Source organism: Musca domestica, unplaced genomic scaffold (assembly GCF_030504385.1).
Source record: "Musca domestica strain aabys unplaced genomic scaffold, Musca_domestica.polishedcontigs.V.1.1 270, whole genome shotgun sequence".
Lineage (NCBI taxonomy): Eukaryota > Metazoa > Arthropoda > Insecta > Diptera > Muscidae > Musca > Musca domestica.
The window spans coordinates 579725-594752 of NW_026712287.1; the positions used below are offsets into that span (position 1 = coordinate 579725).

General features: G+C 37.9%; 1 protein-coding gene across 1 annotated transcript; it reads left to right on the forward strand.

Annotated features, from left to right (window-relative positions):
• Positions 1-13930, forward strand: LOC101896640 (dipeptidase 1). The gene is given in 12 exon segments (XM_059124264.1): positions 1-17; positions 2921-3123; positions 8609-8765; positions 8832-8964; positions 9255-9405; positions 9469-9512; positions 9515-9537; positions 9666-9842; positions 9951-10035; positions 10306-10381; positions 10495-10633; positions 12660-13930. Coding segments are annotated over 11 exon segments (1260 nt in total). The 5' UTR covers positions 1-17; positions 2921-2956; the 3' UTR covers positions 12768-13930.
• Positions 13931-15028: the final 1098 nt, after the last annotated feature.

Consider the following 15028-nt stretch of genomic DNA (forward strand, 5'->3'; position numbering starts at 1 on the left):
TGCAACATGATCGCGTGGTACGTAATTCGTCTTTATTTTGTTATAAATAAACGCCGATATCGACAACATATCAGGAGTGCCTTTGAGGACTTAAGTGTGGTTTATAGCTATATCCTTATTTGAATAGTCGCATTCCCTGGCCTCTGGCCGGACCCACGATACATTAACGACCTATGTCGTTCTAACGGGAATGCTAAACAGTATCCCAACATTTAAATTTCTGTGTATATTTTGCTACACCTCTGGTTTCTGACTATATAGCCTACGAAATCAGCATCATTGAGAAGGTCAGAAGTGCACTTTTCATATATACTTGACGTTCAATGGAATTTTTCGTATTTCTCACACAAAAGTATCGGACCATTTCACCCCCAAATATTATACGATGATAATAAAAATGTGTAGTTTTCTGTCCTGTGTTAACCCACGATTCGCGATTATCTCCAAAAATAATAGGCTTCTATTATGACCTCAACTCCAAATCCATTCTAAATTTCATGAGGATCGGGTGATAAATTCGATCTGTAGCGTGATTACAAAACCCCCGGCTTGTGCTGTGCAGGTGGCAAGGTGAAATTGCCTGTTTTGGCACATCCCCCTGAGCCATTGTATTCGTTTCACCTCGGCAACACAATCCAAGCAAAATATTTTCGTGTCGAATACTCCAAAGTATAGCCAAGTAAAAAAGCTGTAAGTTAGAATACCCTCCACCATTTAGAACGAATTTGGCCATTTTGAAAAACAATAAAATCCGTCAAAACTTCAGTTAAAATCTTAAAAATACCGAATGAGCTATTATATTAGGGTTTATACGACGACATGAACCTGTGTAAGTAACATTTGTCATAAGCCATTACAATATTCAAAACAAAAAAAAAAAATCGGTTATAATGTCGATAAAATCAAAACACTGAATATCGGGAGGTACCGTTATATGGGGGCTATAGGAAGACCTGGTCCTACACAGACAATTTTCTGTCGTAGGCTTTAGTATCCATTACGAACTTCAAATATCAAATTCTGGTGAAAAATGTCCCTACAATCATTAAAATACCGAATATCGGGAGGTACCGTTATGTGGGGGCTCTACGAAGAAGTGGACCTGCACAGACAATTTTCTGTCTTAGGCTGTACTATCCATAATGAACTTCAAATACCAATTTTGAAAATTCGCTAAAATCATCAGACTATCGAATATCGGGAGGTACAGTTATATGGGGGATATACCAAAACGTGGACCTACATGGCCCATTTTCAATACCAAAAGTCCTGCAGATATAACATACATTTGAGTTTAGAATTTTATGCCGAACCAGAATATATATACTTTGAGGGGTCTAAAATGTATTTTTCGAGATGTTACAAACGGAATGACAAACTCAATGTACCCTCCATACTATGGTGGAGGGGATAAAAATCACACGCGAACATATTAGTCTTGGTATGGCCAGACTTCATTTGACACAAACACAACAAGAAATACATACGGTACTAACCGTATTGGCCACCTGAATATCCTGTAATCCATATCAGCAGCATGTACGTATGGGTACTAAAATTGTGGTTTGAATGGATTTGTCTTGACCACGACTCTACATATGACTATAGCTGCTGGAATATATAATTGTCGAACCGTTAATTCGGCGTTGATGCTACCACCAAAATACAGCTGGAAGATTATCGAAGGGCTTTTGTTTTCAAACCAAATCTACCAAAAAGTTCAAATAAACTAAAAGTATATGGCAAGACAATTTTAATACCTCCACCATTTGGAAGGAACTTGAAAGTTTCAAAAAATTCCGTTTAAATGAAGACCTTTATATGGGGCTTTACGAAGACGTGGGTCAGCATAAGTAATTTTTGTAGTAGGCTGTAGTACCCATCAAAATCTTCATATACGAAATTTAAAACAACTCCGGCGAATAATGGCCCATGGCCCATGGCCCATTTACGAATTTAACCTGCCTACTGGCAAAATACACATGAGTATTCTCATTTCTCAATTCGTTCCAAAAATAACCTGATTACAACAGCCAGACGGACATCGCTAAATCGTCTTGGAATTATGGGAAGTTTCCGGACTGTTTGGAGTTCCACAGGTAGTAGCGTTGCAACGAAGCCTGACCGGAGGCTAAATTCTGGTACCGCGGGTGCCAGGTGAACCTAGATCCGCAGATCTAGCCTAGCAGTTGGTGTTGGCCCCCTTGTAGGAGCATCACGGTGGCTGTGGTTTGAACCCAAATCGCGGGGAGAGTGTGTTGCTCGAATGTGAAGTTGCATTATCAACCGGGTGACTGACCCATAGAAAGGAGGCAACTGAGTCGAAATACGTGCGCGCAAATTGGTACTTACTTTTGTGGGGGCGTTGATAGACGCATTGTATTCACCCGGTGCTAAGACCACAGTGAGATGGACTGCAAGGTAGGTGCCCACATAAAACCACACACAGGTAATGGGAATTTATGTGACGGAAATTAGAGCGGCTAAAGTTTGAAATCGGATGGAACTAATATATGGGAGCTATATCTTCAATTGAATCGATTTCCACAAACATTGACGGATGCGACCTTTCGTAAGTGAAGTGAATATATACTTCGTGAAGGCTTAATATATAAAAACGGAGTCGGACGGACATATATAAAGAACACTTTTAAGGGGATTTTTCTCAATAACACAACCGTGAGAGGTGATATCTCGTTTCCTTTGCTGGATTTTTTGTCTCAGCCAATCCGTATAAACTATTGACATTTTCGATAAACGAGCGAACTTATTTCTACACAAGTGAACTTCCCCAATATAAGCTACTGAGAAACGTTTACTGGAAAACTAATTACTGGACAAAACGTGTCATATTGGCTTCCAATTAAATTAAATCTTAAAACGACCTTTTCAATCGAATTTATTTTGCATCTGTTTTCAGAAATCCACGTTGTTATTGTGCCACTCTAAAAAGGCAATGAAATCACGCAAGCTCCCTAAAGGCTTCGTGCTCTGTGGCTTAAACTGCTTGACATTCGTTTACTTTCCGTTGGTGTTGCCGATTGTGACTTGTTCGAGCAGCGATTTGGATTACCGGCTACAACGAGTTAAAAACGTTCTGAAGGAGGTTCCTCTGATTGACGGGTAGGTTCTCCATAATATTACATATACATATACCTAACTCGGACTTATGAAGAAGACAACAAATGAATTGGATAGGTAAAAAGTTGAATTTTATAAAATGGCACTCATGCTGACTTGCCGTTGTATACTGCGAGGGTTACAGCGCGCATTTGCAGTAAATATATTTTGAAGAATTTTTCTGGTGGACTGAGGCCTATCCGTTGATGCTATGATATTTCTAAACTACTTTTCATTTAGCGACAAATAGGTAGGTAACTTCAAGTCAATCAAAATAAATGTCAGTATAAAACTTAAACAAGGCTACAGTCGAGCGGGGCCAACTGCGTAATACCCTACAACACTATAATTTACAGTAACGTTTTCTAGACATCTAAAACATTTAGAACTGGAATTAACGAATGCGTCAAGATATTGAGATCTATAATAGGATCATTCTAACTGTCAGGTTTGGTTCTTAAGAGGCTACAAATAATGTAATAAGTTCCTGTTTAAGGCCATTGTTGTCATTATTTCATTCCTCCGTGCGAACGTGACCAGAGTCACAAGGCAATGCTGAATTCCGTGACAATTTCCACGGATTAACGCCCTCTGTCGAGCTAATGGGATTCGAAACAACGTTTGAACCATTAAAATAAAGCGTATATTTGTTATACCTTCGATTTTGCTACGAAATCAGCAACGATGTAAACGTCGGATGTGCCAGTGATTTTGTCGGAAAGTGACTTTTAGTATTAAAAATATTCACGGTTGAATGATAGTGTTTAAATCTTTCAAAAATATTCCATTACATTATCCGAAGACCATCCAAAACGGTAGGATTCTGCCGTAACTAAACTCTAAACCCATGCAAATCGGTCTATGATTCTAACCAATAGAGCGACTGCAAAATCTCAAAAAAACTGTTTAAGTTCTTTTCAAGTTCTTCATCAACTTAATATTTAACAATTATCTCCCCCAAGAATAGGCTTCTATTCTATCTCAAACTCAAGTTGTTAGAAAATGATTGCGACCTGTGGCGTGATAAGAAATTGATATGGATGGAACGCTCGACGACATAGGAAGATTTATATATATAACATCGTGGGTCCGTAGGACCAATATTTCGTGGCCCAATCTTTATGGACCAACCTATCCCAAAACATAGTGTTGTAGGGTAAAAAATATATGCAAAACCGGGACAAAATGTAGGAAATTATAAATTCTAAATGTGGAATATTGATCGTATAAGTTCTTCTTCTTCTTCAATTTGTTAAACAAAAACATGCATTAGCATAACCTGATAAGTTGACAATTGATTTTAAAAATAAAGGTTTATATTGCCATCAATATCGATACGAAAATATTATCATATAAACCGGTGTCATTGCACTGAAAGAAAAATGCTTCGTTGTTTCAATGAACCGGTTTCGTTGATTTAATTGATTTGATTGATTGATGCAATGAAAAGCTACATTAATATAATAAATGTTTTGTTCATGCTATGAAAACTTACGTTTCTTCTAAATTCAATGATTCTTGGTTTCATTGAATATATGAAACGGATTTCATTAATGTTACAAAACTAATAATTGAACAGTGTGGCTTGTTAATAACTAATAATTTTTACAAAATTCAGTAAAAAATGTGAATATAGAAATGATACATAATGATACAAATACGCAACCAAATTATTTAAAATTAGAGGGAAAATTGTGATAATTGTTATATTTAAATTTGTGCTCCAATTTAATGAAGCAGTTTCATGAAATGGACGAAACATTACGTTATGGAGTTCGTTTTTAGGCCAAACCATTGATACATGGAAAGGCGACCTGCATTTTGTTCATACAAATGTGTGGTGTAGGTATTAAGAAGTAAGAAACAGCAAAGTTCGGTCGGACCGAGCTTTTAATACCCTCTACCATTTTGAAGGATCTTGAAAAAATTGTAAAAAATCCGTCGAAAAATACCGCTTAAACGAAAACCGTTATATTGGGGCTACGAAGACGTGGACCTGCATACGACATATTTAAGAAGTTTCTTTACATTCACGAAAGTTTTTCATTTTGTTAATGAATGTTTTTTACTGCATTAATGAATGTCTTTCATTGTATTAATGAAGAAATGTCATTGCCTTATGAGTGTATTTCACTGAATCAGTGAAGAATTTTCATTATATCAATGAACAATTTCGTTAATTTTACATTGATGGAACTCAATGAAACTTTCTTCATTTATTCAATGAACCCCTACGTTGGTTCAAAATCAATAACAAATTTCATTGACGGAACGTATATTTGGTACATCAGATTTTCTTAATCCTCTCGAAAGTCGCGCCAACGTACGAATATTTCAAAAAAAAAAGATATGTTGGAGAAAACTTACGTAGCATAACTTGCTTTCTAATCCGGAGCGGCGGGAGCGGAACTGATTTGAACTTCCACTTTTCCCTTTAATTATTATTTGCAGCTCGGTTACAATTTTCCATACAAAAATATAAATAAAATATTCCAACATTTAGCAAATATTGTACTTTATTACGAATTTAATGCTTGCTTTGAAAATTAGAATTGAAAATTTCATGTGACATTTTCATATATTAGTCCACGTTTATAAAACATGTATTTTCAATAAAACACAGAGGTTGCAGATTTTAATTTTCAATAAAACACATACCAAATTAAGAAATGAAAAAAAGTAGATAATTCCTCGTCGTTTGACATTTAAATGTAAATTCGGGAATATGGCCACCACAAGTATTTTGCACAGAGATCATTCTGGAGGTCCAATTTTCGACAACCATTCCATTTCCATTCACGGTAACGCGTTGTCCTTCTTCATTTTTATTGAAATACGGACCGATGGCTCCACCAGCCCATAGACCACAGCAAACAGCATGGCACATCGATTGCGAGGTAGGGCAGAATGATTAAATTTAAAAAAACACAACCCTAAAGCTAGAGTCATGTAACTTCAAATTTGCCAACAACAAATGCTGTTTTTTTTTAATTTACGAAAGCGAATGGAACGCCTTAGATTTTCACAACATCGATTTCGTAATACAATTGCAATTCTTTTTCATCCAAAAACGAAAACATTTATTCTCCCCAAATGCTAAACATGCACTTGATTTTTTAAAAGAATTTGATTGTTTTTAAATATCTTATTCATTACTCAAAACAATACATACAAGAACTGTGTACATATTTTGACATTGCAAGACTACCGAACGAAAAAATCCTATTCAAACTCAAGTTTTTACGCGAAATTTTCGATAAAGTCGATGGACAAAGTCACTGGCCTCAACGAAAGCAATATTTTCTTCTGTACTCACTCTTCTCATTCTTTTCGGCGCCCTAGCATCCAAAAGAGTGAAGGTAGGCCCAATTTCGGTATTTACGTTCTTTGTGGTGATCTCAGACGGACAAAGTGCTATGTAAACAGTTTTAATTGAACACTGTTTTTGAAAATCGAGTACCACGATTTGGAAATGATTGAGAATTTGCCAACCAATACTGAGTAGAGACGTCACTTTCAACTGCCAGACCACAGTGTGATTGTTAATAAAAAAGCCTCATAAAAGTAAATAAACCCTTTATAAAGTAGTATTTTACGATTTTCCCTATTTTATATGTCTCGGCTCAGGCACCAGTTTTATATTTAAAAAAACAAAAACACAATTCAAACAACTCAGTTGAATACACCTAAGTCTGTTTTTACACGGTAGATTGGTTCCAGAAGAAGCCGTGTAAAAAAACCGTGTAAAAAGACATTGATCTTATACAAAATGGGTGATTTGTTCCTAATCTCTAAAACCTATTAAAATTAGTGAAAAACAAGAATTTTTATTTTTTTCTTTACCAAACACGTCTTATTGCATTAACAGTTCACAAAATATTAACACGTTCAATTGCTCTGACCAGTAAATTTTATTGTATGCACATAGTGCTATTCACATTTGCTTTGACCAGTAAAAATTGTTTGTACGCGCTAAAGGGAAATTCACTTAAATCTTTAAGCTAGTGTTCGCAAACTATCGATACTATCGATGGTTTCAGACTTTTTTCTTTCATAAATACTTTTTTTGTATATGAACATACTTCGCAAAAATTAAATTTGACAAAAAAAATTAAGTACATAAAATTTCAAATCGTGCTAAATGGAATAAAATCGTGTAAATAAATTAAAAATATTCAATTTTCAAACCGTGTTATATCAAAACCGTGTAAAAACAGACTTAGGTGTATTTCATTGTCTTTTATTTCACTTAAAAATGCACCCTTCGACATATCCTACACGCCATCTTGACTTGAATCAAAATTATGATTTTTGTTGAATAGAAATAGTTATTACATGCTATAATACCATTTACAATAGCCGGAAGTTTTCAAACAATTTTACTACTGGTCACATTCCGACTGATATTCAACTTGCCAATGATGCTACATAATTCCTTTATCCAGTAACCAAGCTGTGCAAATTGTGTTCTTCACTCTCTCGGGGTTGACTGCGAGGAGTCAGGGTTATTTGAAAATCCATGGCTCTGCAGTCAGATTCGGTTGCTTAATTTAAAATGTGATGGCTGCAGCCACCAAAATTGATCAGAGAGCCAAACAATTTCGGGAATGTCGAACAACGCCCTGATAGCCTGCATCTTATAACAGTTCAAGTCATTAGGATATTGTTCGTCACTGATTGATGTAAACGTTATTCCACTTGGCTACTAAAACATCTTAGAAATACTTCAAACGTTAATCAATGAGGTGACATATCCAACTGTTATATTGATTTCGTTTGTGCGACCAAAACTTGCCACATCGAAATGACTGTTTTAGATGCTAGGTCCGTCCGGTCATCTGTTTGTCTGTCTCGAAGGAAGTATCCGAATTGGTCCAAATTTGGCACATAGTAATATTATTTTCGAGCTTAGATCGAGTTCGGAGATGGGCAGGAAAAACCGACTGATGCAATTTAACTTGTTTTTTATTTGTTTGGCATTATTTTCCATTACACGAACATTGTTTAGAAGCTATTCTATTTCAGTTGTAACCAGAATGCTTACTGCAATCCGCGCAGGTAGCCATCCACACTTACAAATTTTTCTCATTGGCATACCTTGTCTTTATTGTTCCATGGAATGGTACAACCGATTGCACTGGTATTTGCAGTTCAAAACAGAACTAGTTGAAAGATTGAATTCCGATGCTTTTATTTGTAAGTGTTTCTATACCTTGTGGTGGTGGTTAATAAAAGTTTGACCTAGCAGAATTTAACGCCTTTTACTTGTTTTGTTTTAGTTTTTTTTATTTAAATAGAGTGAAGGGTATTTTAAAAGATCTGTTGAAAAGAATTTCCAACATCTATATCGTAGTAGGAAGCAGGAGGTCGACCTTGGTATTGTATACGGCTAGTGATAGACAACTTTTTCAAAGTGGCATTGGCGTAGAGACGCTTTTTTGTTTTGGCTGAGAACATCGGCTAATGTATTCAAATATCTTCGGAACAGACACAACGATTTGCCATGGAACATACGCAAGTTCTTGAAGAACCAACTCAAGGATTTTCATTTTGCCGGCGACCTCAGGCAGGTGCAGCCATGGTCGAACAGTGCTTGGAGCCATACCGATCTGAGGCGACTGAAGGAGGGCATGGTGTCTGCTCAGGTGAATATAATTGACGGCATAATTATTGTTGTGGTTTTACTGTTAGATCTTTTGAACGAACAACAGTTTTGGTCAGCATACGCCCCCTGCTCATCCCAACATCTGGATGCTGTACAGTTGACTTTGGAACAAATAGACCTAATCAGGCGCCTGGTCAACCTATATCCACACCAAATGTCGTTGGTAACGACAGCGTCAGGTAAGTGTCTTGTCGCTCCTGAATATCTCACTGCGGTTGTTGTTCTATCGCAGTGGCGTGACATAACAAAAGCTCACAACGCGTTCATTTTACCCTCAAGTTGAATTGATCATCAAACAAAGCGTAAGTTAGCTTCTGTCGAACTTGCATTCTAAAACATACTCTCGAATAGGAAGATTGGACCAGTGACCAACCTAAATGCCAGAATCCAAGTTCTTCAGTTTAGAATTATTTGTATAAGTTGTGAATATCTCCAATAACAGCCACTACATCTCGTTCTGGCATCATAGGTATCGAGAAAACGCACAAAAGCGGCAAGATCGCCAGCCTGATTGGCGTGGAAGGTGGCCATGCTATTGGAACAAGTTTAAGCGTACTGCGAATGTTTTATCAGCTCGGGGCTCGGTATTTGACGTTGACGCACACCTGCAACACACCCTGGTACGTCATCATCCGCTTTCGTTTTGGCCATGGCAGATACATTTTTAAGTGTTTTAATTGCAGGGCGGATTGTTGCAAAGTTGACGAGCCTGGGAAGTATCCCCACATTGGGGTCTCTCGAAGTTTGGGAAGGTAAGAATACATCTGACTTCTTTGACTGATTCGCGTCTACCGATGTCTGCAGGAGACCGTCGATTGACCTGATTGTTATTGTTTTGTTTTTTTTTTTTTTGTTTTTATTTGTTCCTTTTGAGGAGCAGCTGGTCGTCCAAGAGATGAATCGACTGGGTATGATTGTTGACTTGTCCCACGTGTCGGTGCCAACGATGCTGGACGCCTTAGGTTCTTCAAAGGCCCCCGTTATTTTCTCGCACTCCTCCGCACATGCCATCTGCAACAGTTCGCGCAACGTTCCCGACCACGTGTTGCAGAGAATCGTAAGTTGTCCCTACTCCGCCGCCGCCAAAATTGGGAGATATATAACCTAATGTTAATTTCATTTCCCCAATACTCTTGCACACACTCGGCATTTGAATAATACCAAGGCTATAAACGGCGGCCTAGTGATGGTGGCCTTCTATCCGCACTTTGTGAGTTGTTCCGGACAAGCCACGCTGCACGATGTTGTCGGTATGTAAATCATTTCAGCGCACATTCTGTGTTGGCAGATGTAATTGAATTTATGAAGGGGCAGGCACGCCGAACGAAAACGAAATAAATGTAATTGCCGAGCATCGCATGCCGACGTTGGAGGCCAGTTACATTCCTTCGACGACACTGTGACAAAGATGAAGTGACTGGCTGGCTCCATGTCGACAGGATGCTGGCCTTTGGTGTGCTGCTCCCTTCTCTGCAATAAATAATAAAGGATTTGTTCGCTTGCTTTTCGTTTTACATCAGCTCACATAAATCACATACGCGAAGTGGCGGGCATTGATCATGTGGGCATTGGAGCCGGCTATGACGGCGTAAATCTGTAAGTATCTGTCCGAGTGTAATTCTTGCTTAGAAACCACTGTTTGGTGACGTGTGTGTGTGTGAAAACGAGTCTTAATGTTTTTCCCTTGGGGATGTGTTCGGTTATTACAGAGTTCCAAAGGGGTTAGAAGACGTCTCCAAGTATCCACATCTGTTAGCAGCATTGTTGGAGTCGGAAAAGTGGTCTGAAGAGGATATAGCCAAATTAGCTGGGAAAAACTTAATACGGGTCTTTAAGGAAGTCGAAGCGGTAAGTATTCATTCCAGAGGCATCAGAGAAATCTATGCAGCACACACAATGATGTCCAATACCTACACGGAATCGTATTGGCCAGGCATTCATTGATGCATACCTCACTAAATTCCTTTGCAAGAAAAACGCGTTGCGCGTTGGGTACCGAACTTGAAATGACAGTGCTGCAACAATACATGTTACTACGTGCAACCAAAGAGATAAAACTATAAAGATTGGACAAATGCATATTGCCGTTTAACGTCTCGATCAGGCATTACACAAACGCATTAAAACATTACATAAATACATTATTCTGAAATCGCGAAAAATGGCGGAAACCGCGGAGAAAAGGAGCAGATATGATAGATATGGTCTCAAAAAACTATTCCAGAGTGGAAACCCTATAAAAGTCAGCGAAGACCCTAGCAACGCCATCTATTGAGTCAAAGCAACAATGAAATGTCCAATTTTAATATATTACATGCTTGCAGTTTACTTCAAGGCGTTACACATTCAATTGGTTGGGTGTCAATTTCGTAGGGGTGCAGAGTAGTTTGAGTGTTGACGATATTTACTTGTTTATTGATTATATATTTATCGGCTTATTCTGGAGGGTTACAATTCCTCAAATAATGAATTTGAGATTTCTCTTTCAACAAATGTCGAGTATGTATCTAGGGTTTTCTTATATTATTTATTATGCCCGACACCACACTGTGGTACATAGCTCATAGCTAAAGCTCAGCCGATTTCATATTTAAGGCCTTCGCATCCGTAATACTCCCTCCATACAATGATATTCGGTAAAAGATATCATATACATCCGAGAAACACTCTCCGCAATTTGTGACGAAATGGGTTCGGATTTAGATATGGCTGCCATATATATCTACGTTCGATTTCAAGTATATTCTTCCATTTGGATGCATTTTTTTGTATTTCCTTACTGGTTTCCTAACGAGCCAATGCAATAGCCGACAGATCATGCAAACTTTTGCATGTTCCGTACAGAAGACTGTAACTGCACGGTTTGAGCAGTTGTGGTGGTCTCTATTGTGTGTATGTACAATGAAGTTTGCGGCAGATATGCATTACCTGTAGCTACTGCCTCATCCCTCAAATTTACCTTTTGTACAACTCCTACACTACGACATCATACACACATACTTACTTGTGTATTTATATGAGCACTCCGAACGTTTGCGTTGATACGCGCATAATGAACGGAACTTCTTTGGCGGAGTAGATAAAAATATAGAAAGCGCTCTCGAAACGGATTCCAAGTCCCGTAATTAAAAATGCAAATGCAAAAAGCACACAATGTGCAGGCACACACTCGTGCCAGTGCATCGCAGCGAATTAATATCTCTTAGACGACAGTTTTCGAAGCGATTGGGCGACTAGTGGCCTCACCCCCAAACGAGAGATTTGTCATTTGTGTTGTCCCATTCCAGCATATCTTTTGGAAGGCATTGTTGCTAGTGGCCCAAGATCTCACACATAGCGCAATGTATTCATAGTTGTATTTACTTTTCTTTTGATTAGATTTGCTGTAATAGCGGCCAAAAATCGTTGATTGATATAGGCTATCTTCGAACTTCATCGGTCTGCAGATAAAAACCTGTTTTGGGCACAAGTCGTATGGACCCAAACGTCATTCGGAATATGACTAGAACCGAACAATTTGGTGTCCATTGAAAAATAGCAACAGCTGCACAAAACAAATATTACTATAGAGTACTATGCTACTCGTTCTCGACATAATTTTCATTTTTTTTGCATTCGGGGAATGTTATCGCAAAATATCGACGAAAAATGAATGCGGAGGAAAATGTCAATTCTATATACATTTCTTCCGACATTTTAAAACAGGCGGCGAAGTGGCGCGGCAAAACACTCGCAATTACAAAATTTACAATGTCGTACCGACGCGCGCTTCACACAGATACATACAGTCTTAATTACATTCATGTACAACCGAATACAAAGGATTACGACAACCTAAGGTTTGCTTTTACATGTCGCCTGTTGTGTCTTTTAGGTCAGAGACGAAATGGAATTGTTAAAAGTGCCACCCCTGGACCAATCTATTCCAGCGGAAGACATAATGGGCAGATCCTACTGTCGCTACCAAGGCCCAAGAACGTGATCGCACATTCAGTCCTATTCTTCTGTCTTTGTTGGTCTCCTGGCCAAGGTCTGTGCCAATGAGGCTCCGCTTATAACGTCATGTTACCTACATAAACTCAACTCTGCCACGAAGTATACTCGCCATGTGACCACCACTTGTATCCTTTTGGGATGATGGCAAAGCCATTTTTTTTGATTGTTTGATTCTACACGATATACACGCCCGGCACACCACCACGACTCTAGAGATGAAAACTACCTTGGATAGGTTCTGCCAGTTAGTCATTGGCTGATGGTGTAATTAAACGAATGTAAACGATTTCGATAGAGAGGGCTTTGAACAAGCAATAATATTTGACGTGGACGAACCACCATCCACGTAGCGACAAGTCGAATAAGGAAAATATTATGGGATCGTGTTGATTTATCGCCCAACACACAAGTGGACGTCCAGTTTTGCTGATCGCCTAGCCACGGACCACGGTATCGCTGGAAGACGTAATGCTTAGACGCAATAGTCTGGGTCCCATTATCCTCCTATGAGGTTTTTTTTTTTTAACACGTTTTAGTGTTACGTGAACACCTACAACACCTTCAGTAGTAAATCAAAAGAAAAGTCATAAATTGTGTCTTCATATCATCCTTCATGCACACGCACGTCTATGCGCATGACAAGGCTCCCATCATGCCCATGAACTAACTCCCGCCAAAAGAAAACAGAACGGAACCACAAAACCACATGTCCGGTTTGTAAATATTAATAAGAATAAGCAGAAAATAAACAACAACAACAAACAAACAAACAAAACAAAATTAAAACAATGATGTGATGATAAAGTTACAATTAATCAAACTCGAAGATAACTAAACGAAACCCCGTATTATTAAGGCGCGAAACAAACGTTAAGTAATCTATTATTGAACTAAAACTGAACGATGCTTTGGGCCCATTTAGGGTGTCCTCTGTTACATACTATACTTCATACATACTCATATTGCATACATACACACCCATATGAATATACTACTAGTTGCAAATAATATATACTGTTACCACATACGGATATGCGTATCTATCTATGAAAATATTGATATACACCACTGCAAGATAGGTAGCTATTAAGACCATTCTTATTAAGATATTTATAAAAATAAACAAAAACAACCACATTTTAAATCCAATGAGACCCTGAGAGCTGGAGTTTATTTTCAACAAGTGATCGCGTAAGTACTCAAGTCTTTATCCAACAACTTGTTAGATCGTATGAATATCTTCGCCAATGACGAGGGACGACCCCGGTCATTGGTAGGTGCGACGAATAGACTATTTTCCCAAACAAACGCTTAATTTATGAATGTGAACCACCACTGCTTTGGCTTCAGCGCCATCATACCGTTAATCAGTAGCGAGTGGTAATTTAAGAGCCCAAAATTACAGTTAAGAAAGTTGCAAATGTTTATAATCAGCGCAAAGCGTCATTACCAAATAAGAGGTTTATTAAGCGTCGTTGCTGCTTACAAAACAGCATTCCAAACGAAGTAAGCACTTATCAAACTGCCAACGGGAGTCAAAAGATAAATTAATAAAATCAGCCGTTCTATTTCAAGAATTCCAGAGTTGAATTTGAATTGATTTTTGGTTTGTTTTGTCATTTTTTTTTTGCTCGAAGGTCTACGAATGCAGGGGTTGTAAGTTTTTTCAGACCTTAACCTACACGAGTGTCATTTTCAAAATTATTAATGGAAAAGAGACACGAAATTCGAGCATTATTACGAATTCCAATCTAGCATATTTGCCATCACCTGCATAATGACATGACAGATTTCTATGTTGTATGAAGCGATTGAAATAATCTTTTTTAATTATATAACAACAAGTCGATTCAAATCGTATGGGAAAAGAGTTGTCGAAAATACGTGCAAAATTACCCTAAAATGTATTTAATACTTCAGTTTGCCCTTGGAGTAATGGATGATGATGATGTTATTTGAGGCGCTGCTTCTTTTCTAAGCAAGTGGATGTGTTGCGTAGAATCACACTTTTTATACCCTCAAACGTATGTGATTTCACTTTCAATGCCTTCACACCATTCGGTTTGCAGATTTTGAGATGCAGTTTCAGTATACTTTCAATTAAAAGCCAACATCTATATTATTTACATATAAAAGAAAGTTATGTTAGTTACTACGCTTATAACCTAAGAATGGCTGGCCTGATTTTGACAATTCACACAGAAAAAGATTATATAAAAATAAAGTTAAAAAAATACACTAATAAAA